The sequence below is a fragment of the Vanacampus margaritifer genome, chromosome 15, assembly GCF_051991255.1.
Source record: "Vanacampus margaritifer isolate UIUO_Vmar chromosome 15, RoL_Vmar_1.0, whole genome shotgun sequence".
Classification (NCBI taxonomy): domain Eukaryota; kingdom Metazoa; phylum Chordata; class Actinopteri; order Syngnathiformes; family Syngnathidae; genus Vanacampus; species Vanacampus margaritifer.
This window is the reverse complement of record NC_135446.1, coordinates 5,432,114-5,456,435: the sequence shown is the minus strand read 5'-3', so window position 1 is coordinate 5,456,435 and position 24,322 is coordinate 5,432,114. Positions and strand designations below refer to the sequence as shown.

At 36.7% G+C, this 24,322-nt stretch overlaps 1 protein-coding gene across 5 annotated transcripts; it reads left to right on the top strand.

Moving 5' to 3' along the window:
- Positions 1–1,252: 1,252 nt before the first annotated feature.
- On the top strand, positions 1,253–24,146 carry strip2 (striatin interacting protein 2). Of its 5 annotated transcripts, XR_013288388.1 has the most exons (23): positions 1,253–1,502; positions 4,704–4,773; positions 5,451–5,525; positions 5,915–6,049; positions 6,230–6,350; positions 6,567–6,635; positions 8,095–8,201; positions 8,286–8,413; positions 8,631–8,819; positions 10,670–10,720; positions 14,327–14,559; positions 15,841–15,906; positions 15,985–16,048; positions 16,937–17,008; positions 17,107–17,181; positions 17,337–17,434; positions 18,659–18,785; positions 19,273–19,373; positions 20,288–20,354; positions 20,454–20,558; positions 20,963–21,167; positions 21,965–22,274; positions 23,565–24,146. XR_013288388.1 is itself a non-coding variant. In XM_077544713.1 (22 exons), exons 1-22 carry the CDS (start codon positions 1,392–1,394, stop codon positions 22,213–22,215), a joined length of 2,520 nt encoding a protein of 839 aa, XP_077400839.1. In that variant the 5' UTR covers positions 1,253–1,391; the 3' UTR covers positions 22,216–24,146. The 5 variants fall into 5 exon arrangements, 4 of the variants coding, with proteins under 4 accessions (XP_077400839.1, XP_077400840.1, XP_077400841.1 ...); XM_077544713.1 differs by having other exon boundaries at positions 21,965–24,146; XM_077544715.1 differs by lacking the exon at positions 1,253–1,502 and adding an exon at positions 4,337–4,629 and having other exon boundaries at positions 21,965–24,146.
- Positions 24,147–24,322: the final 176 nt, after the last annotated feature.

Here is a 24,322-nt window from a genome sequence, read left to right as displayed (position 1 = left end):
GTGTGGCGCCCTTTGCTTTCATGTTTTTTGTGATGCGTTTAATGCATTTGAGGTTTGGGGGGAGGGTCGGTTGTGTGCGCGCGTTTGTGCGTGCAGCTGCCGAGGTCTTTCAAGACCTCCCTGACCTCATCCGAGCCAGCGCTGATCTGACTGACTCACCTCTGACATCAGCACCAAGCTCAGATGACTGTCAGCTTTTGTTTATTCCCTCGCCAAACTGATTTGAATGACAGTAGAATTGAGACATCGCCTTTGTAACACCCGAGCATGTCTCCGTATGTGGGCTTTTTTTCTTCTTATAATGCAGAATGTATGTGGTGCTTGTTCACCATACATCTATAGAGATGAACAATTTTGGAAAATAATCTAATTGTGATCCGCCCGCCTCCTTTCCTTCCTTTCTATACCTCTTTACTCCTTTTCAGAGTTCCTTCCTTTTGATATTTCCCTCCTTCATTTTACCTTTCAGCTTTCCTTCTAACCTTCCATCTTTCTTCAATCTCCTGTGTTCCTTATTCATTACCTTTCCTCTCAATACTTCATTCATTCCTTTTGATATTTCCCTCCTTCATTTTACCTTTCATCTTTCCTTCTAACCTTCCATCTTTCTTCAATCTCCTGTGTTCCTTATTTATTACCTTTCCTCTCAATACTTCATTCATCCTTCCTGCTTTTTCTCGCTTTCCTCTTACATCTTTCTTTCCTTTCTTCCTTCCCAGTTTCCTTCATTCTATCCAACCTTCCTAGTACCATCCATCCTTTCGACCATCCCCCTTCTGCTCCTTTCCTTTATTCCTCCCATTCTTTTGACATTTCTTGCTTTCATATCACCCTTTCTTCATCCCTCTCCCTTTCTTATCGTCTGTGTTCTCTTCCTTCCATCTGCTCTCTCTCCTGTACATCCTTGAAGTTGAAATGTACTACGTACCTCATTGTGGCCCACCATTTATATACACAGTCTGTAGGTGGGGGGGGGGGGGGGAAGTCATTTTCAACCCAAGTGTTCGACTTCATCTTTGGTATTCAAGCATCTTAATCACAGGTGCCAATATTGGTTGTAAATGTTAACCACGAATGACGTCTAAAGTTCAATTTGTAATCAATGTTATTGATTATAAGACACGAGTGGTTGGTTGTAGAGCTTTTATGTGTCGAATGGGTTTACGCAGCCGGTTAGCGACTTTCTGTTGCGATCCCCGTCTAGCCCCCGCCCTCTTGAGGCGTGCGGGCACGACAAATCCAACACACGTTTTAACGCGGAGGCGGGGGTCGCAAAAACGAGGAAGGAGAAGCTTCCAACTTGTCCTCCCGCCGGCGGAGCGCCGTCTTTCGTCCCTGCTTGTCCTCCGAGACTGGCGCGTGAGCCCGCGTCGCCCCCCGCCCCCAGCAAGATGCAAGCAGAGGACATGGAGGTCCCTTTGCTCAATAACCTCAATGACAACGGCGACAGGCTGAGATCGAAAGGGAAAGACGCGTTCAAGGAGCAGCAGAAGGAGTCCGAGGTAGGTAAAAACCTGGAGAGGCGTTCGCGTCCGTCGAAAACGGTAGCATTTTTGTCCATCTCTCGTGGCGTGCTTGTTGCTGGGGAGCTTTTTCGGGACAGCTGCACGCCCCTTTCCGCGGCTGTCTCGAAAGCATGCATGCAGACAGGCACACTTGAGAGGTTATTTGGCGACCGGCTCTAAAAATAACCTCGCTCGTAATCCTGCAGTGTTGCTCAATGTGGGGAGAGACTGCAGGTGGTGAAATGTGGCAGCGTGCTGTGTATGGATACCATGTAATATTTACATCTGTGGATTCTCTATAATTTAGCATGAATCTTATTAATAACTGTGCTGTGTGTGTGTAATGCTACCTTTTTCAATTAAGTTTTTGAACTAGTTTGTACACTGCAAAGGTCACACGATTGATTTGAAAGGCATCCATTGTCAAGAATGGCTAATCCTGCATTGACGTCAATTAAAAAAAAAAAGGATTCTAATGTCTGTACAAATGTACGTTCATTTTTATTCATTCATTCATTCGTTCATCAATCATTTTATTAATTTTGCATAGTTTTTAAATTTCATAAAGCTAATGGTAAAAAAAAACATCTTGGATTTTTTAAACATTTAATCAAATTTGTGCATTTGTTGAATCTTCAAGTTCCTATCAGGCAGTCTTTTGGTAAAAACTATTTTATATATATATTAGGGGTGTTAGAAAAATTGATTCGGCAATATATCGCGATATTACAGCGCGCAATTCTCGAATCGATTTGATATGTGGCCGAATCGATTTTTAAACATACATTTTTTTATGGGAATATTCAACAAAACGTCTTACTTAGGGTTAGCATTCACACATTAAGCATGGAGGAATGTTATATTAATGGAACATTAAGCCTTAATATTTTATTTCAGTGCTGTTCAAACATGAAACAGACTGAAACCTGTTTGTTAAATGCAGTGGCTCAGATATCAGCCTGAATTTTTAGATAAATACATTTTCATACAAATCTTACAGTGTACAAGTTTACTGATTAGTATTTTCTAAATTTGAGTAAAAATAAATAAATCGCAATAATCAATTTATAGATTCGTAACGGGATTAATCGGTATATTATATATATATATATATATATATATATATATATATATATATATATATATATATATATATATAATTTAAGTCTACTCAACATTTTTTGTTATAAATGAATTAAAGAATTCTAGTACCTCTATCCTCGAATGATCTGGTGTTTTGGCTGTTTATTTTATTTATTTATTTTTGCAATCTAATGCATTGTTTTAGTACATTTTTATCTTCATATTAAAAATGTTACATTTTCAAAAGTGTCTTTTGTGTCTAGGTAATTAATTGGATTAAAAAAAATAGTAGTTTGATTGTTTTAGTAAAATTCATGTATTTTGTTAAATTTAAAATGTTGCGGTAATGTTAAACACTTCTCGTTACTATGTAATGAAGTGATATTTTAATAAAACTAGAAATGAGCGAGTGTTGATACTGGCATTATTTTACATATTTGGAACTCATGAAGGCTGCTGAAACCAGCCTTCAATACTTCAGGTAGTAGTTGAAACTGTACTGTGTCCACACATTATTTTTACCGTTGTGTTTAATGAAATTTTTTTATATGAAAAGCACCAGAGATATCGATCCATTTAAGAAAAGGTGCGTTAAAAACAACAAAAAAACGTTTTCCATGCACTTCCAAGTAGGCTACTTTTGGCTAGGGTCCAAATCCTGTTTGATTAAATATACATCTTTGGCGTGATGCCGTGTCCTTTTATTGCTCTGGCAAGTAGCATGCTCTCTATAACAAAACATTATTGTTTTTCCCCTCAAAATAAATAAACAAATTGAATGCACTCGAGAACCATGGATGCTGTGAAAACCTGTACATCATCAAGCATCACCCATTTGAGGGAACTGGAGCATATTCGTCTCCCAGGCCTGTGTAGACCATGGCTCAGGGGGGTCTTTGGGGGGAGGAGGTCGCCAAAGCACTTAGTACCAAAGCCCTGTGTTGATGCTGATACTGTCTGGCCTCAGCAGCATTCAAACCTATACAACGCTCACGGCTCATTCATTCAAGTGCCTTTCTGCTGTCATGTGTTGTCTGTGTGACATATGACCACAGGCGAGAGTGTGTGTGTCTTCACTGCATGTTCAGATGTGCTAGAGTTGAACATCTGTGCTTGTGTGGACACAATATTTTAATATTCAAAACGGTTGATGACATGACGATTGTAAGTTTAGTTATGCTGCTGTGGGCTGAAAATGACATCACAGGTGTTAAGAGCTCAGGTAACGACCAATCACGGCTCACCTGTGTTCTGGGTTTGGTCATGTGATGTTAGCAAACTGAGCCATGCTTGGTCGATAAATCCTGCGCACACGTCGTTTTCAGTCGACAGCAAATGGCAAAATGTATTTTTAAAGGTATTAATTGTACATGGAAAATAATGAAGTTATTAAATTAATTATAGACAAAATTGTATTTTTTTTTAGGCTGAAAATGGCTACATTTAATTAGTACCCCTAATGTATTTGAATTCATGTGAACCCCCCCTGGCATTGACCCCCCCCCCCCCTTGTTGTACACTAAATACTGCTATATATTTAATGTTTCTAATATGTTATATGCTGCTTCTTTTGTGCATGTAAGTTTTTTTGTTTGGGGGGAGGGCTAATCTGCTTTCCTGGTTTGGTCACGTGACGTTCGCAAGCGAGCTCGCGGTTGTGACGTTAATTTCGATCGACAACAGAGGGCAATATTGCCCAAAAACAGTAGCTACCTGGATGAAAATTGATTAGTTAGTTTCATTCTTAATCCACAAACACAATATCAATACCCCCGTCCTCGTTATTTTCTACTATTAATGTTCTAATGACGTACGGAGTGAACTGTATGCATAGTCTGTATATTTGCACATTTAAATTTGCATACTGTCAAACCTTTACTGGAACTCGTTTGCATTGCCCGGAGCAGATGGTTACTTCCTGTTGCACTGGCTTTACGCTCTCTCCTCTCTTTTCCTTAAGACTGCATAAGAAGCATTTTAGTGTCACTGTTTTTACACTTTAACATCGCTGTAAAGGCGGAATTTGTTGCGTCCGAGCGTGGTAGGTGTTGTAAAATGTGATAAGCTGCTGTGCCACCTATCTTGTTGTGTGCTCACATTTACTTCCCTTGACAGAGCTCCATGGAGTCTCCCAACCTGGAATTTGAATACGGCGACTCGGACGCGCTCATGGTCGAACTCTCAGGTACCAATTTGGACAATTTTTTTTTAAAGGGGCGAGCAAAGTTCTCAAGTATTTTACTTATTTATTTACTCCATAATTGATTAAATAGATGTTAGCATTAATCTTATATATAATTTAGTACTTTAATTTTTAAAATAAAAAATAATCTAGATAAATAAAGCAACATACGATTTTCCATGTTTGTACAGTGGCGTGCAAAGGTGGGCATCCACAGCCCCCTGTACCTCCCTTTTTTTTAATTTATTTTTTTTATTAAAAGATGTAGTTATGTAATTGATTTATTTTAAGAAATGACAAAAATATGTTCATTGTTTTAAAATTTTTAATCATTAAAGTTATTTTAATTGAATACATGTACACTTTTTTTTTTAACTTATCTTCAAATGACAGCAAATCTGGCCATTTTAAAAAATACAATGTGTTATAATTTTTCTGAATGCTTTTGACAAGCCTATAAATAAACAATTTGTAGACAGTAGTGCTGTACTGGCCATGACATTGCCTATGGCAGCTTTCAAACGCCCGCTCAAAGGAGCATTAACATTAAAAATAAGCATGTTAACTTTCTGTCACTGACAAGTGTTATTCACCAGTGGTCTGCGTAGCGAGTAACAGCAAGCATCCACTTGCGTTTTGACTGTGGTCTCTGCTCCCATGTTGATTGTTGTCCTTTCCAGAGCTTTACAGCTACACGGAGGAGCCCGAGTTTGCCCTGAACAGAGACTACTTTGAGGAAGACTTCAGAAGCCATGGTGTGTTTGGTAAAAATCTTGCAAGCATGTTGCCCTCTTAAGCCCTTGTAAGATGATGAGACTCGACGCATCAAAGCAAAGCGCAGCTGTTTTTTAAGCAGTTGAAGGTGGGGAAAATAATATCCTCTCTGATGTAGGTTCCCTAGAGTGCCCTTTATTTGGAGCCCTTTTATTCATCAGTATTTAAACAATTTAAACAACTCTTTTGGTATCAGATGTGTAAATTATTCTGACAATTTAACAGGGGTGTGTAGACTTTTTAAATCCACTGTAGTGTCTATATACAATATTTGCATAGTACCTTTCAAAAGTGCCATGGACTGATAACTCACTGATATGTGGAGGAAGTGTCCTTGAAAATAACCTAGACCGCATCTTCCGCCACACAGCTCGAGGCCAGCGGTGGATCGATCTGAGCGCGGAGGACCGGCGCACGTACGTGATGAGATTACTGGACGCGTTGGAGGTGACCGACCGTGACAAGCGACTGAAGGTGGCTCGGGCCATCCTCTACCTAGCTCAGGGTACGTAAGTCCGAGCAGGCATGCAATGCTGGGAAATACAAATACTTTATTTTTCTACTTACCGGTAAATAGATGTGTCCGGTATCAGAGTTGTTTTTTTAAAAAAAATATATATCTTTTTGTTTTCCCACCTCTGCTTAGAGTGCATGCACGCTGTAATGTGACTGTTTGGTGTCACAGGAGTGTTCGATGAATGTGACGCTGAGGTGGACGTGCTTCGTTGGTCCAGGCGCAACGTCTTCCTCTTGTACGACATGGGCATCTTCACAGCCCTACTGGAGCTTCTCACCATGGAGATAGAGTGAGTAGGAAGCCTTAATGTCATTAAAAGAGATGCACAAACTAGAGACGGATGCTGCGTAATAATATATAGGATGTCTGGTGACAGCAGTGAGGAGAAGGAAAATTGTTTGTAGGTTCTGAGATCTGTTGATTTGTATTGATCACTGTATGATGCAGACTACTCAATGGGACATATGAGATAATTATGCAAAAATGCATTGTATGCTTGTTGCAGTAACAGTCAAGCATGCAGCAGTGCAGTGAGAAAGCCCGCCATCTCCCTTGCAGACAGCACAGAACTCAGGTGAGGATTATTGACACAACTTACATTTTATACATCCACACTCACACACTTGCATAGAAAGATGTATCTCATTACATTAAAATGTTCGACAAAAGTTCATTTATCACAGTAGGTCAAGCCAAAAAATAGAACTCATACAGATTCATTTAACGCATCAAATTCCAACCTAATTGCTAAATTTAAAATAATTTTTCCTGTTTTCTATGCAGTATTATGATTTATTTAGTTGTTTTTTTGTAAATTGCAAATTATCAGAAATAAAATCATGTCAAATCATTTTACATTGCACAAAAAACATATATTATATTATATTATATTATATTATATTATATTATATTATATTATATTATATTATATTATATTATATTATATTATATTATATTATATTATATTATATTACACACACAACTTCTTGGTTGCCACGTTCAGCATATCGTTGCTGCTTTTTGGGATGAAACTGAGTACAGACATCCCCAAAACATAAAAGAAAAAGAAATGGACATAAGTGTTTTTCACATAGCAGCGCCAATTTAATTTGTTAATTAATTTGTTAATTAATTATTTTTTTTTAGTTTTTGGGATGAAACTGAGTACAGATATCCCAAAAACATGAAGAAAAAAATGTCTTTTTCACATAAAGAAATGAAAAAAAAATGGGCATAAGTGTTTTTCACATAGCAGCGACAATTTTTTTCCATTTTTTTTCATTTTTACGTTTTTGGGATAAAACTGAGTACAGACATCCCCAAAACATAAAAGAAAAAAAATGGACATAAGTGTTTTTCACATAGCAGCGACACTTTTTTATTTATTTTTGTTTTTTTAGGTTTTTGGGATGAAACTGAGTACAGATATCCCCAAAACAGGGGGAAAAAATGGGCAAAAGTGTTTTTCACATAGTAGCGACACTTTTTATTTATTTATTTATTTTTTACGTTTTTGGGATGAAACTTGAGTACAGATATCCCAAAAACAGGGAAAAAAATGGGCAAAAGTGTTTTTCACATAGCAGCGACGTTTTTTTTTAATTTTTATTTTATTTTTACGTTTTTGGGATGAAACTGAGTAGACATCCCAAAAACATTAAAGAAAAAAATGGACATAAGTGTTTTTCACATAGCAGCGACAAATTATTCTTATTATTATTACGTTTTTGGGATGAAACGGAGTACAGATATCCCTAAAACCTTTTTTTTTAAATGGGCATAAGTGTTTTTCACATAGCAGCGGCGATTTTTTTCATTTTTTATTTTTACGTTTTTTTGATGAAACTGAGTACAAGACATCCTATAACATAAAAGAAAAAAAATGGACAAAAGTGTTTTTCACATAGCAGCGATGATATGCAACATAATGCTTATTTTTGCCGAGTGAGTTGAGTGAACAAAGTGCTAAAACTTCCATGATTGCACCCCTTGTTAATTGCTTCCCATTTTAAAAGCTTTGTTTTTCTCTCAAGAGTGTTGCTCAGCATCATGTACTTGATGGTGGAGACCATTCGTGTTCAGATGGAGGACGACAGACCGGAGTGGACAGCGGCCAGGGATTCCTTCAAGAATGAACTCGGTGGGTAGAATGTTGGTCTCTGTTGACTGGCGACTAGTCCAGGGTGAAGTCTGCCTTTCATCTCACCATATTGCTGTCACTCAGGTGCACCTCTGTACAATGGCGAGCCTTTTGCCCTGCTTCTCTTCTCCATGGTGACCAAGTTCTGCAGCATGAACGCGCCGCATTTCCCCATGAAGAAAGTACTGCTTCTCTTATGGAAGACTATTTTGGTTAGTAAGACGCATGAGTAAGGCTGAATGATTTTGAAATTTAATCTTGAAATTACCCCAGCGACAATACCGCGACTCAATATTTTTTCAAGGTCCTCTTCCCATGTACTTTTGAAGAAGCACATTCATCTGTATCACAATCAATTACAACATGCTAAAATCAAGACAAATACATTTTAAACTTAGTGAACAACAAAATTCCTTCCTGCTTTGCCAGTTCACCTTGGGGGGCTTCGAGGATCTGCAGGAGATGAAGGTGCGTGGTCGCCAGCGTCTCAACCTGCCGCCGCTCCCTGAGGACAGCATCAAGGTGGTGCGGGCCATGAGAGCCGCTTCGCCGCCCGCCTCCGCCATGGAGCTCATCGAGCAGCAGCAGCAGCAAAAGAGAGGGCGGCGCAGTCGCAGGGTACACAAACAACAACACATCACACTGGAGACACACTCACATGCACACTTAGAGTGAAGTGAACCTTTTTTTTTTTGCTGTTTCTTATTCATGGATTCACTTATTCCTGTTGTTTTCCCTGTTGGGCCTCCATCCCCAATTATTTACTTTTCAGTCTATCTGCACCACGACAATGCCACCAAAGCCCTGTCTGAATAGTAAAGTAGTAATTGGTGTCAAGGAAGTAGAGTGGTACCTTGATTTAAAAAAATAATTTGTTCTGTGATCATGCTTGTATCTCAAATCAACTTTCTCCATTGAAATGAATAAGAATGCCATTGATGTGTTCCAAAAAACATGCCGGAAAAAATAATGGTTTAAATAGTTCTGCACAGTATTGTGCTGTGTAACAGCATACAATAGCGACATAATAAATCAAATGAAAAGCAGTATTGTTCTTCCGTAATTTTTTTTCAATTTCATTTAATTTAATCTTTGTCACAGGTCACAGTTTTTGCCTTCTCTCCATGTTTGATTGCTTTATTTGAATGAATAAGCAGAAAAAAACAAAAAATACAGTTAGCTTTCCATTCACCCATTTTTATTCTAATTTTTAAGAAATGCGAAAATAAAACTGAATATAAACACGAAAAATTAAAAAAAGAGCCGAAAATTCGCAAAAAAGTTTTTACTTTTAGAGGGGGTGGATTTTGAAGCGTATTTGAATTTTGGCTACAGAAACAGGTTTTGCGAATAAACACTGACAAGACCGGATACACGACACACGTTTGGACCGGAAATTACGTCACACGTACGTTTGTAGACACAAAGCAATGGCGGACGATAAAGTAAGGACGACGAAACAGAAATCTTTTTGAAGAAGCGAATAGTAATGCAATTTTAGATGGAAAACAACAAAGAAACGCTACGGTTTATCAAGTATTACAAGAGAAAACTCATACGGCGTCATCGCACGGCGCAGTCGCTTCCTGGTCTTCTTCTTTTAAATTACTGGTGGATCACATCTCTATGGTGTATACCGCCACCTACAGAGGTCGAGTCCCCTCTCAATATTCGCAAAAGAAGAACAGATGGAAACGGGCATAAGTCGCATGTCCGTTTTGCACATTTTCAGAAAATTTGCTTAAAAAATTCAAAACAATAGGATGCAAACCTGATGTATAAGTGTTGCGTTTTGAAATTCATAGCCATACTTCAAGGTCACGCCCTCAGAACCACTGTTTCCTCATCGTGGGTGCGTTTGGAAATAGTACAGCATATGTGAAACTGTGGTAAAGAGAAAATTCAAGTAATAGATGGTCATAAAATCGCCTTTATTAATATATTAAGCCGTAAAATACCAGGAACTATTCACCCAAAACACTTGAATACTATTTGAAACTCACCCATGAAAACAAATCCGTAACTTCCCAATGTACTTCCTTGACACCAATTACTGCACTGCTTTCCCATTTGCATTTAGACATTTAGAGATATCTTAGGGCATTTCAGAAAGGACACCAAAAAAAAAAAACATACACAAGTTTTTCAGCAAATGACTGGGGATCGGCTCCACAGAAATAACCCCCCACAAATGGGTGAATTCATGAGTGGTGAACTGCAAATATGTGAGAGATTATTGCACAGGACACCGGGTACAAGAGACTGTGACCCATATTAATTAACAGCCTAAGCAACATTGTTAGTGCTAACACATCATACACACTTAACAAAGACTAAGAGTTGTTTTTTCATTCCACGAACGCGATCCTTCTCTAACTCATCCCACAATAATTGAGCCCAAATGAGGCTCGCAAACAGGCTGGCCCTCTAATTGCCCTCATGGTGTCTCATTCCTTGTGTCCCCACAGAGTGCCTTTGTTGATAGCTTGGAAGGAGACAGTCCCTTTCCCAAGAAGCAGGTCTTAACCCGCAAATTCACTCTTTTTGTTTTGCATTTTCTTTGCACTCCTTCCCCTCACCTCCTTTTGCCTTCCTCCTCATCCTCCCTTTGTCCTCCTGTGCTTTAACCACAAGCAATCACGCCCCGTGCACCAACACTGACATCAATTTGCCTTTTCCTCTCTTTATTTAAGTCGTGTTTCCACACAGTTCTGACAAAACCAGAATTCTACATTCATAGATTGGAGAAGCAAAACTAGTTAATCATTCAATTATTTGATTCATTCTATAGAAAATTACATTTCAAATTGATTAATTAATTGGTTTGAAATACAATTATCATTGAAATGGTTAAAATTTCAGATGAATTATTTTGTATTTGTTCTGTTTTAAAAAAATTATATAAGTAAATACTAGAGCTGTCAAACGATTAAATTTTTTAATCAGATTAATCACATCTTAAAATTTTGATTAATCACGATTAATAGTTTAATAAAAAAAGGCTTTTTTATCACAATTTTTTTCCCGCCAAATTTTAAGTGCACCGATTATGTGTTAATTGTTTTGACATTTAAAGTTATGAGGACGTCTTCAACATTTTTTGACCCACTGCACACGCTCATCCTGCTCTTTTTCTAATCAGTTAATTACTTGCATAATTTAAAATGGAAAAAAATGACCCCAATATTTTGACATGAATAAATATTCTAAATGTGATTTGCAAACATTTATTAAATGCTTTACTTTAATGCACGTAATTATTTTTATTGCTAAAACACAACCTGTACTACCTTAAACGTAGCCATCTGCTGTCACGCTAAAGGATAATCTATGGTCAAAATTAATAGTGCGATTAATCTGCATTAATTCATGATTAATGCAAGAATTTTTGGTGATTATCAGTTAACGCTTTCAATTTGACAGCACTAGTAAATACATTAGATTAAATAATATAGAATTTGTAAAATTGCCCATTTAAAAAATAATTGATTTATTAATTGTAATTTAACCTTTTTCAAATCACATTTTAAATCAATTTAATAATTCATTTAATGTGTCAAATTACAGTAAAGACCCAAGAGGATTTCTAAATGTTTGTTAAAATTATTTGACATTTTGTTTAAAAAAAAGAAAAAGAAGCGGGGTTTCTTATCTTAAATTCCGAAGATAATATGCTCATCAAAACCAATCTAATTGAAAATTTAATCTTTCATTTAGTAAACAGGGACAACGTGCATTAAAAGGCTAATCAATGTACGATAAATGTGCCAGAGTTAGCCAAAAGGTTATTTTCCATCTATAGTTACTGGACAGAATTTCAAAGGTCATCTGTAAAAAGAAAGCACCTGCCGAAAATGAAACAAAATCATTTCACAACACAAATCTTGGTGGTCTTCTAATTTAAATCTTCCTTCCTTCCAATCTGTCTTTCTTCCTCCCTCTCTATTCTGCATTTTCATTTTCCAATTTGTGTCCCTCTTTTGATCTCTCTTCTTCTTCCACCTGCTCGGTGCAGGATTTTGAGATGCGGGGCTGCCTTGCTGGCTTATTGTCTTTGGCGCTGGTGCCACCGCCCCATGAAGAAAGTTGTAGCATCCCCCTCCCACCTACGCCACTATGCAGTGTCCATCACATTGCTATCTCCAACACAATCATGCACTGTAGACACGGAATCGGGGGGTGGAGAGGGGCATTGAAATGCATTCATCAAAAAGATGAGCTGATGATTTCAAGCTTGTTGTGTTTGGATGACAGTTCGCCTTCTTGATGGGTGTCAGTGAATGCAGTTGTCTCTACTGGAAAAAAAAAAGCATCCTCCCCACATAGCAGGAATGGCTTCTTCATAGAGAATGTTGTGGTCTACTAGTGCACCCTCTTTAGTGAATCCCACCAGTTGCACACCATCCACCGCACCGGCTCCACTAACGGCCACAGCGCTGACTCATGCCTGATTGCTTGCACTACTGCCACACTCATTCATTAGAGCACACTACGTCCACCCCAAATGTGTGTGTGTGTTTGTTTACAGTATCTCACGTTTCCAATAGTATTTATGTGGAAGGCCGTTTTTGAAGTGCATTTACAATGAGTTTTGTTTGCAGTTTTAATGCAGATTTATGGTAAGTTGAAGGACTGAATGAAATAGTTCATAGTAACTGTATATTGCTTCTTTTTTTTTTAATTGTGTGTTTGTTGTGTTTGTTTATTTTGTTTTGATACATTGCTACTTACAACTCCCGCTGCAAAAAAATTAACATGACATTCGACCTATATTTGGTCTATTTTGCCCATTCCCCATTTGGAAATTCTTTACATTCAAAAGGTCAAGCTCTTCTCTTCCTCTCCCTTTTCTTCTTTTTTTTTAGCTGTCAAAATTCTACATTATATATATAAAATCAACAACTTTTGCTCAATAATGAATGACAATATTATCATTCTTTTTGTTCAAGTCCATTATTTTCAATTACAACATTGTACATTTGGGTATGACTAAATATTTAATAAGGTTATTTTAATGCCTGCAGGGTTCACAAACTTTTGAGCAGCACTGTATATATATAACATAGACAAAGATATTGCATGTACATTATAGAATGCAGTCAGAAAGCATTCACTGTTCTACTGTTTTCCACATTTTATTTTACAACTTTATTCCAAAAGGGATTGAATTCATTTTTCCCCCTCAAAATTTTACACATAACACTCCATATTGATGACATGAAAAACATAGTTTTTAGATTGCAGTTGACCCCTACAAACTCACAGTTTTTGTTATATATATTTTTAAATATATATTTTTCCAATTTTCATAGAAATCATACATTTATCAGTGACGTGAAGAATTTTTGAGTTTAAATTTTTATTCCCCGCATTTCTGTTAATTTTAGGTCAAATGCCCCGCCAATAGTGGTGCTTGACTGTAAATTAAATAAACACATTTACATAGAGAAGAGTACATCCAAAAAGGATTGGATTTAATGCATTTCTATACAAACTGCAGCACACCATAATATCAACATAAAAACTTTTTTATTTTATTTTAGTCATTTTTTTATATAGATTTTTGTATTTTTTTTAAAGAAAAGGGAAAAAAACTAACATGTACATATCATGCTTCTTGGAATTTGTTATTTCACAATTTGTTATTCCAAAATTTATTAAATACATTTTTCCCTGCAGTTGACCTTGTTAAACATTATAGGGGATGCCAAGTCAAAAATTATATTTACAGTAATTTGTTCGATGCGCTCCCACTAGTCTAAACACGGCATTCTGGTTTATATTGTCGTTGTGAAATATGAATGAAACCCGTTTTTTCCCCCCCGTCTAAGACATTTTGCCACTTGCTGTCGACTGAAAATGACATCACAGTGCCCAAGTGGTTAGATTGCGACCAATCACAGCTCACCAGTTTCCTGGGTTTGGTCACGTGACATTAGCAAGCTAAACCCTGACATTTTTTTACTTGACTTCCTTTTTAATATTAGAATGCTATCTATGAAATATTGCTTCGGGTAAGGTTGAAAATACTGATTTCTCTCATGGCTATGCTTGTGCATGAAGTATTTGCATGACAAAGACTGTAAACCAAAGTGCTTGTTTTCCCTCCCCCCGCCCGCCTTCAGCCGCTGGTCAAACAGGACAGCCTGGACACGTACAACGAGCGGGACCCCTTCAAGAACGACGACGTCCGCGACGACGACGAGGACCCAGAGGACGGCGACAGCGGCATCGAGGGCGAGGTGGACCCGTTGGACCGCGACGTCATCATCCAGCCGCCGCCTCCGCCGCCTCCTCTTCGGCCTCCCACGGAGAGGGTCAACTTCCCCAAGGGCCTCCCCTGGGCCCCAAAAGTCAGGTTTGATGAAAACATTCTATTGCTTTGAAAACGAATGCTTCCCACCCACACAGCTTGAATTGAGCTGCATTTGGCTGACACTTTCACGCCTGAAATCTGCATGTGTGAAGATTTTTTTTTTTATCCTCTCAGCTTCATCTCCACCAATATGCTCTCCATCTGTGTGTCATGATTTTCCTGTCTCTCCCCTTCTAGTTTTATTTACAAATAAAGAATACTCTAGATCACACTTTAATCAGGCCTGCTTATGCTCGTGGAAAGTCTAATGTAATATTTGTTACATTAATACCGTATTAATTAGTTATTAAAACAGATTTATTTTTAAAATTCATTTCTTATTAATCTGGATCATTGATTTAAAAAAAGGGCATTTTTACATATACATTACATTTATATAACGTAAACATTTACAGTCTATAATTTCTGAAAAAAAATGGCTAACTGATAATTAATATTAAAAGTAGGTCATTGCTGTAAATGTATTTCTTCATGTATCACAGAAAAACAATTGTAAAGTATACAATTTTAAATATACTGAATAAATATATCAAAGTAATTAAAAGTAAAAATGTATTTCTTCACTTTTTATTAATTTGTTTATTAATTTATCGCATTAAATACGTGTAACTTTTTTGTAAAAACAAAAATAGTAAAACTGGTATATACTTGGAACAATTCATTAAAGAATAGTTACATAATTATAAAATAAATATGATAATTACTAAAATTATCTCATTTTAATATTATTAGTTAACCTTTTTTTTCCAGAAAATATATAAATGTTAAATCCAAGTGTAAAAATGTTTATTACAATTTTATTTTGTTTTATTTTTGTTATTTATTTTACGATTACAATTTTATCTTCATAAAAAAAATAAAAATAAAAAATATTTTTAATAAAAATATTTTATGCATTTTAACTTAAAAACAAAAAATAATAATTTTAGAACCTCATTTATGATGTAAATAAAATTTCGGTCCAGAAAGTTAGTGTGAATCCCCACATATTCAAGGTTTGGCATTTGCAGATTTTCTGTTGTTGTGCTTTGGCATCATCATGGCATCTTGGGCAACTATGTTGAGGTTAGAGGAGGAACTTCATATTGTCAGACCATTGCCTTGTTGAATAGGAAAAAAAGTGCTTGGCTGCCATCTTGTGGTATCAACTGGAAATTGCAACTGTTTTTGAGTGGCTTTCATTTATTGCGTGTTTTTGCTATTTGTGGCAACACTGCACCGTGCTCACAAAATGTATCATGACTGTGTCCCGCGTACCTGCAGGGAGAAGGACATCGAGCACTTCCTGGAGACCAGTCGGAACAAGTTCATTGGCTTTACCCTCGGAAAGTCAGTATTCCGTCACCCACAATTGATTGATTGCTATGCCAATAGTCGATCTAAGGTTGGCTGTGAAATGTGTTGCAGTGACACGGAGACCCTCGTAGGCCTACCTCGACCCATCCACGAGAGCGTAAAGACTCTTAAACAGGTGACGGAGGGACTCTTGTCTTTTTAATGCAGTGGTTCTCAAACGTTTAAGACCAATACAAAAAACACTTCCTGCCTATGCAACCCACAAATGTATACAAATGTTTTACACTCCAAAAAGGACAGTAGGAAATTTAAGAAAAAATATAGTAAAAAAAAGGAAAATTATTACTTCAAATAAGAAAAATTATCTGCCAACAGAACAAGAATTTTTTTACCTAAATTCATCTTTAAGATTTTGAAAAATAAAAAAATAATACTAGCCCCATAACAACCACAGCGGTCTTGAAAATAGTATTTTTAGACTAAAAACAAGTAATATTTACTTTTTTCAAGCTGTAATATATACAACTATTTTCTTAAAAATAACAAATAAAAACAACCTCCCAGTCTGAGGGTAGACACTCTACCACTAGACCACGGAGCTGGTAGTGCATTTTATTGAAAAAGGAATTAAATGAGTTTAGTAAACAACAGTATAACAAACAGATTTTTTACAAGAAAAATACCTACAATAAAGAACTATATTGACTTTTGTCTGATTGTTTTCAGACTTGTATAACCCCCCCCCCCCCCCCAATTTTATTTATTTTATTTATCTTCTTACTAGATTATGCAAATTCAATTTAAGAAACCCAGTTCTGGGCCTTTGATGTTGGTTAGTCATCTTAAAATGTGGAAAATGTTTGTTTTGAGCACTTAAAACTGGCTTTTAACAGTAGTTAACTATCTTAAAATAAGCAGAATGATCTTTTTTGACAATTTTATTTTAAGTAACAATATTTTGTCAGATAATATAATTTAATTAATTAATTAATTAATGACTAAGTATACTTAAAGTTCTATGCAACTGAACGTTTTTGGTCATGCTTGTCACTCTTTCGTGCAGCACAAATACGTGTCCATCGCCGAAGTGCAGATGAAACGCGAGGAGGAGCTACAACAGTGTCCAATAAGCTTGGTGAGTTTCTCATAAATGTTCTCTACTTCTCATTATGCTCTCCCAAATTGTCATGTAGTATTTTTTGTCCCTATCGTATTACACTTACCACAACGCAGGGCGAGGAGGAGGTTGAAGAGACGCCTGCAGAGATGCTCTACCTGGGCATGCTTCCAAATCTCTCCCAGTATGTGGTGAGTTTTGTTCAAAGGCATCAAGTGGTCCAAATGGTGTCAGTAGGGCAGCTTGGTGATGGAGTGGTGGGTTAGCATGTTCTGAGGTTTGGGGTTCCAACGTGTGGAGAAAACGGATGGCTGGGACGGTGAAAGTATGTTTGCTTTTGTGTTAGATCGCCCTCCTGAAGCTGCTATTGGCCGCCGCACCGACCTCCAAAGCCAAAACGGACTCCATTAACATCCTCGCCGACGTGCTGCCTGAGGAGATGCCGTAAGTGTGGCAGCGGACTTTGATTCTTTGTATTAAAGAGGCCACAACTGGCACAGATGGGCAACATCATTTGGAGATGAAGAAGAAAGGAGTGGGTTGAAAACATAAACATGTGTCAAATAGTATATTTTGACGAGCAAATAATAATTTTCATTTTTAATGTTATCATTTATAATTTATTTAATTAATTAACGATCAGAAACTAGAAATGAGAAGATTGCCATTAATTTTATGCAATTTTAAGGATGCGATATTGGAATATATAGGTCTTTAAAAAAAAAAAATTATGTTTGTTTTTTTGGTAAGATTTTATGTATCAAAAGTGCTAATGTTATCAGTATATGTATTGGTGACTACTCAAGAGTTGAGTACTCAGCAAATTATTTAATCAATCTTTTTTTTTTTTTTATAAAATGTGTTATGTAAAATTATATATTTTTTACTTGTGCATTTTAATGGTATTAGTCCAAACAAATCAATTAAACCAATTATTTGTTACAATATTTTTCAAAAATTTAAATGAATAAAACGTAAATGTAAATTTGATATTTTACAATAAATCAGTTAACCTATTTTTTTATGAATTCTTTTGAAAATCAATAACGAAGAAAATTTATAATTTTAGAAATTTTTACCGACCGTTTGGACAAAAAAATTGGCTAAAATGCGTATGTAAACTACTTCATTTTAATAATTAAATTATAATTCATTCTCTTTTTTTTTAATTCATTGTCATAAACAATTTAATCAACCAGTTATTTAATAAACTAAGACATTTGAAAGTCTGTGTGAAATAGATATTTTTTCTAATATTGTTTTTCATTTTAATTACACTAAATCAATTAACCATTTTCAAAATGAGATATTAACACATAAATACATTTAATCAACACATTTGAGACAAAAAGCTAAAATGTGCATGTAAAGTATTTTGATAATAACCTGGCAAACTATTATAATTGTTTTATTTCATTATTTGAAATGAACATAGCGATAATCAACCAATGATTCATGAACTACACAAAGGAAATGTACAATGCCTGTGAAATTAACCATTTTACTAATATTTTTCATTACTATTTACAATAGATCAATGATGAATTCAACTTGATGACGTAAATGCCCGTCTTCTAATTGTGATATCGCGATGAACACAAACAGCATGTGTATGTATGTGTGTGTGTATGAACGCCGTGACGTGTTTGCGTTTGTGTTTGGCTGCAGCATCACGGTCTTGCAGAGCATGAAGCTGGGCATTGATGTCAACCGGCACAAAGAAATCATCGTCAAGGCCATCTCGGCCCTGCTGCTGCTCCTCCTCAAACACTTGAAACTCAACCACGTTTACCAGGTGTGGTGACACACTCGCACCTCTTCCAGCCTGTCTTTCGTCCACTCCATTTGCTGCGATTACACGGTCAAACCTGCAGTTACTTTCATCCTCTTTTTCCTGGACCTCCGTTCTAACTCGCCCGATTCCCTGCCTCAGCCTGCCTGCTACGTCAGCAGAATGCAATATTATATTCGCTGCAGCATCTGCATCAGCACCCTGTTTGCTCATTGTCCAATAAGATATATTGCCCCAACTGATAAAGTAGCTTTCTCTCGTCTTATTGGACCATGTCACTTATGGAAGCATGCGGCAAATTTGTTACTAGGAGTAAACATTTCTCTACCATGTTTTGAACAGGCTTTGAAGTAATAGTGCCCTCTGCTGCCAGGTTGAGACTGCACAGCCACTGCAGCTGTTTAAATAGGCCAAATGTTCCGTCATGTATTCATTTTAAAGTTGAGAAACGTGACGCAAAACTTACAAAATGACTTTTTTCCTCCTGCAGTTTGAGATTGTCTCCCAGCATCTGGTGTTTGCCAACTGCATCCCACTCATCCTCAAGTTCTTCAACCAAAACATCATGTCTTATATCAGTGCCAAAAACAGGTAGGACCTCAATTTTTTCTTTCAAATTTGAGGAGCACCTGTTATGTGTTAATTATTTCAACATTTAATGTTAAGAGGACATCTTCAACATTTTGTGATCCACTGCACATTTTCATTCGTCTCTTTTTCTAATTAGTTAATTACTTGCAGAATTTTAAATGGGCGGAAAAAAATTACCTCAGTAGTTTGACGTGAACAACTATCCTGAATGTCATACGCAAACATTTATTAAATGCTTTACTTTAATGCATTTAAGTATGTTTATTGCTCAAACACAACCTGTGCTACCTTTAAAGTAGCACCAAGAAACTTTTCAACCTCAATAAAATATTTTCATAGCTTTTCTGATGAAACATCGACTTAAAACTAGTTGACTGGTACCTTTGCCATGGCCTGAGGCGATCTGTATCATTTTTAGTGGCACGAAGCAACTTTGAAGAGGATGATAGGAACAGTGCCACACAAAAAAATACAAATGTGCCGACTGCTTTATGGCATACGTCACTTCCACCTTTACCCATTCGTTCGTTATGTGGTCTTCCTTCAGGCATAACATTACCGCTTTTGTCCATATGGCGTCGCCATAATGAACGTAAACTGAAAGTTCCTTAGTGTTGCTTTAACGTAACCATCAGCTGTCAAGCCAAAGGATCATCTGCGGTCAAAAGTGTAGTGTGATTAATCTGCGTTATTACATGATTAATGCAATAATTTTCTGTGATTAATCAATGAGTTAACGCTTTAACTTGGACAGATTTAATACTCGTACTGCTGTCGGTCTGAAAAAAAAAAGTGCTATGAAACATCCCCAGTTGCTACATTTTGCAACTTCTCCGACCCCTCAAGCAACCATTCAAATCTGAAATCGGATTTTAATTCAAAGCCATATCACATGTTGTGTTTTTTTTATGCAGTATATGTGTGTTGGACTTTCCACACTGCGCCGTCCATGAAATGCCCGAGCTCACCGCCGAGAGCCTGGTGAGTCCAAACGCCTGCCTGCGCCTGACTGTGTGAAAGTCGTAAAAAAAAAAAAAAAAAAGTCACTCTGTTGTGGGTGCTTGTTGTGTTATCTATCAGGAGGCTGGAGACAACAACCAGTTCTGTTGGAGGAATCTGTTCTCTTGCATCAACCTGCTGAGAATCCTCAACAAGTTGACCAAGTGGAAACACTCTCGGACCATGGTTAGCTCATTCAATGCAATATATGCATCTGGGTAATCCCAACTAGTGCGGAAATCTGCACTTAATAGCAGCCATTTTGATGAGTTTTGGGTCCATTGGGTCAAAAATAGCCCAATATGAGTTTTAAAAAAACTGTACAAAATTATTATTTTTCATATGACCCAACAATGTGGATTATATATCCAAAAAGTTGGGTCGGTCCCATTTTTGATCCATATTGGGTTATTTTTGGCCCAACTATTTAGAGTGTACCGAATGGGAAGTCGACTACAAATACGCCTCACTCATATACTGTGCATGTGGGATATTATATTTTCCAATGTAAAATATGCATCGTGGCGCAATAAAAGTTAGAAAACACAAGATTCAACCACCGTCTCCATGCTCTGTTGGTTCCCGGTCAGATGTTGGTGGTCTTCAAGTCAGCCCCCATCCTGAAGAGAGCCCTCAAGGTCAAGCAGGCCATGATGCAACTGTACGTGCTCAAGCTGCTCAAAATCCAGACCAAGTACTTGGGCCGCCAATGGAGGAAGAGCAACATGAAGACCATGTCAGCCATTTACCAGAAAGTCCGCCACCGGCTCAATGACGACTGGGCCTACGGGAATGGTAAAAAAAAAAAAAGGAAAAGAAAGAAAGAAAACAGCAGTATCTCCGTTAATATTTGTTTTTCCTTTTTAGAAATACGTTGAAAATAAAATGACACTCATTTTTTAATATTACTTAGAATACTTTATTTCTTTATTTATTGTTTATTTTAATTATATATAATAATTAATTATATTTTGTAAACTTCATTATTTGCATCTAGTAATTGGATTTTTTAATTGAAAGAAAACTGTTTATTTTATAAATATTTTGTGTAAAGTAGTTCATTTTTAATAAAATAACTCATAATTTCTTTTTTAACTGTATTGCTTTTTTAATTAATGAATTAAGTAGCCAATTATTTAAAAAGTAAGATTACTTATTTTGTTAAAAATAATCTTATTTTATACATATACATACATATTCATTTTTAGATGTTATTTATCATTGTTGTAATTATGATCAAACAATGATTTAATTCAAAAAGTATTTCTTTCAGGATTATTTATTTTTTAACAATAGATCAACAATTATTTAATAAAATAAATGTGAAATTTTTCATTTTTACAATATATTTTATTGTAATTAAAAAACTTTAGAAATGCATTCTGATACTATTTTGCATTTTATTAGATACAACAAATCAATTAACTAAATTATTCAATATTAGATTTCTGTATTTTAATTAATCAGTCTGAGGTGACAATATGCAAACAAATAGAATGGAGTGGGCCGTAGTGGTCATACTTTGCCCACCTCTGTAGTAGAGGAACACATAATTGTATTTTACACTAGTAATAGCGGTCTCCGTCCTCCAGACATCGACGCACGGCCTTGGGACTTCCAGGCGGAGGAGTGCGCCCTTCGAGAAAGCATTGAGAAGTTCAACAATCGGCGCTACGACAAGAACCGCAATGGTGACTTTGCGCCCGTGGACAACTGCCTGCAGAGCGTGCTGGGCCAGCGCGTGGACCTGCCCGACGACTTCCACTACAGCTACGAGATGTGGCTGGAGAGGGAGGTGTTCTCGCAGCCCATCGAGTGGGAGGGCCTCCTGGTGGACCAGTGACGGGGGGGTGGGGAGCGTGACAGACGTGCCTACGACGACTGCGAACACACACAGACAAGGTGACCAAGAACTGAGGTAGTAGTTCCTTAGTTAAAGGGGGGGTTCTCCAACTTGGATCTTGCCAGCAGTAGCTTTGGGGTTGGTTCATAAAATAATTGGCATGAAATTATTATGATATTCATTTAAAAAAAAAGAGCTGATCTACATATGGGGACCAGTGCGCCAAATGAACAAGCATAATAAACCAATTAGTCCTTTATCCCTTGAAATGATTGGGATGCATTATCAATAAACAAAACAAAAAACAAACAAAAAAATATATATATTTAGAACAAAAGGCGTATTATTACAAGAATGAAACATGACAATGTTTTTTCAAAAATATAGTCCTATTTTTTTATTATAATGGTGTATGTACAGATTCACCTGTTAAAATTTGACTTTCTGTCGGTAAAGTTTGCCTTTAATATCATAAGGTTACGACTTTGAAAACTCCCATTTTATGCTCGTAAGATGCGACATTTTTTCACATTAAAATTTGTCCTTGTAAAGAACTTTTTTTCATATATGACTTTAATATTCTCATAACAAAATGTTTTTGAGCTAAAAAAAAACAAAAAAACTTCCCAAACGATCCTTTTCCCCCACGAATATGATTGAAAGGGGTCCTTAAAATTTTTTTTCCACTGACCCAACAAAGTTTGAGGAGAACCCCTGCCTTAGCAACATCTGGTAGCAACCACTTTCACGGCTCCCACTCTTATGCACATCTCCAAATTCTTGTTACTAGTTAGTCCTGTTTTTATGTCGTCATTTTGAAAACAAGGGTGCTGGTTGGACCCCGTACTTTTTTCTATAAGTGTGTGGTGAACTTTGTAGTCTAAAGCTTTACGTTCTCACACATTTTGTCTTCACAAAGCGCGTTCGGTTGTCTATTTGGTATTTTGATCGTTTTCTTTTTAATGTGTTTTTTTAAGGGGGATGGGATTTTGAAAATCCCAAAAATATCCAGGGTGTCTGAAAACATTTGAAATTGTTTTGTAGATTAGCATAGCGTAGTGTTTCCCACCCTAACCACCCACAAAAAATGTTGTAAGATGAATACTGAAATGACAAGCTTGTCTCAATTTACTTACAGATGTACTTTAATTTATGTTAAATGTCGGAATACAGTGTTGTCACAGTAATTTTCTAATTAGGTGGGTTCACCTCAATCCGCCCGACACCTGCACAATAAAAAACTAAACAAAACACCTCCCGAGCTTGCGGGTGCCTTCACAAGAACATTGTCACCACTAATCTTTTTTTTTCTCTTTCTCTCTCTCTACCTGACCTGCCAACTACGTAAGCTTCAGGGCAATTGTGGGCTCCAATGAAGCACACACACGCAAGCACAGAGCACAAACAGAATTGTCACAATGTGTATTCTCTTGACGTTCACTTCTGTGTTTCCTTTAGCAAATGTGGATGGCCACTGTTTTTTTTCACTGTTTTTATTTTAACACAAGGAGGCAAATGTCTCCGAATAATAACATACTTGTAGAATCTCAGGTTTACATGGTACTGTTTTGCAAAGGTTTTATCTCTTAGCTCTGGTACACTTGCACTTTCTTGTTCTGAACTTATCTCTCACTTTGTTACAGTTGTGCCAAAATATGAGTGGCGTTTTTGCTTTCTCACTCATGCCGCCGTTATGCTTTTTTTTAAATGTCAAATGTTATTTATTTTCTACTTCAAAGCTATACAGTCTGTATGAAATTAGACATTCGTTGTATCTAGTAGAATATTCCAAAGGTGTTACGGATTTTTATTTCCATGACGTACACCTGAGGTGTATTTCGGGGGTATGTGCAATGACAGATCAGCAGAGGCTTTATTCGAGATATAAATACATAACATGAAAGTTCCATATTAAACAATGTAAAAAATAAAAGAAAGAAAAAGATTTGCGTATGTGCCTGATTTTTTTAGATGTGCAGTGTGTGGGGTGTACTGGCTAATCAAGGGGGACATACAACATAAGCATTTTGAAGAAGAAGGCTTGATTTCTTCTTTCCTTATGACGTTCTCCAGTGAATGTGATGCACAGGACAGAAAATCAATCACT

What these genes read in the sequence shown, in the direction of transcription:
- strip2 (XM_077544713.1), top strand. Translation starts at nt 1,392, where the DNA reads ATGCAAGCAGAGGACATGGAGGTCCCTTTGCTCAATAACCTCAATGAC. An exon ending in TCTTATGGAAGACTATTTTG is followed by an intron (nt 8,414 to 8,630) that starts GTTAGTAAGACG and finishes CTGCTTTGCCAG; the next exon opens with TTCACCTTGGGGGGCTTCGA. An exon ending in AACAGTGTCCAATAAGCTTG is followed by an intron (nt 17,009 to 17,106) that starts GTGAGTTTCTCA and finishes ACCACAACGCAG; the next exon opens with GGCGAGGAGGAGGTTGAAGA.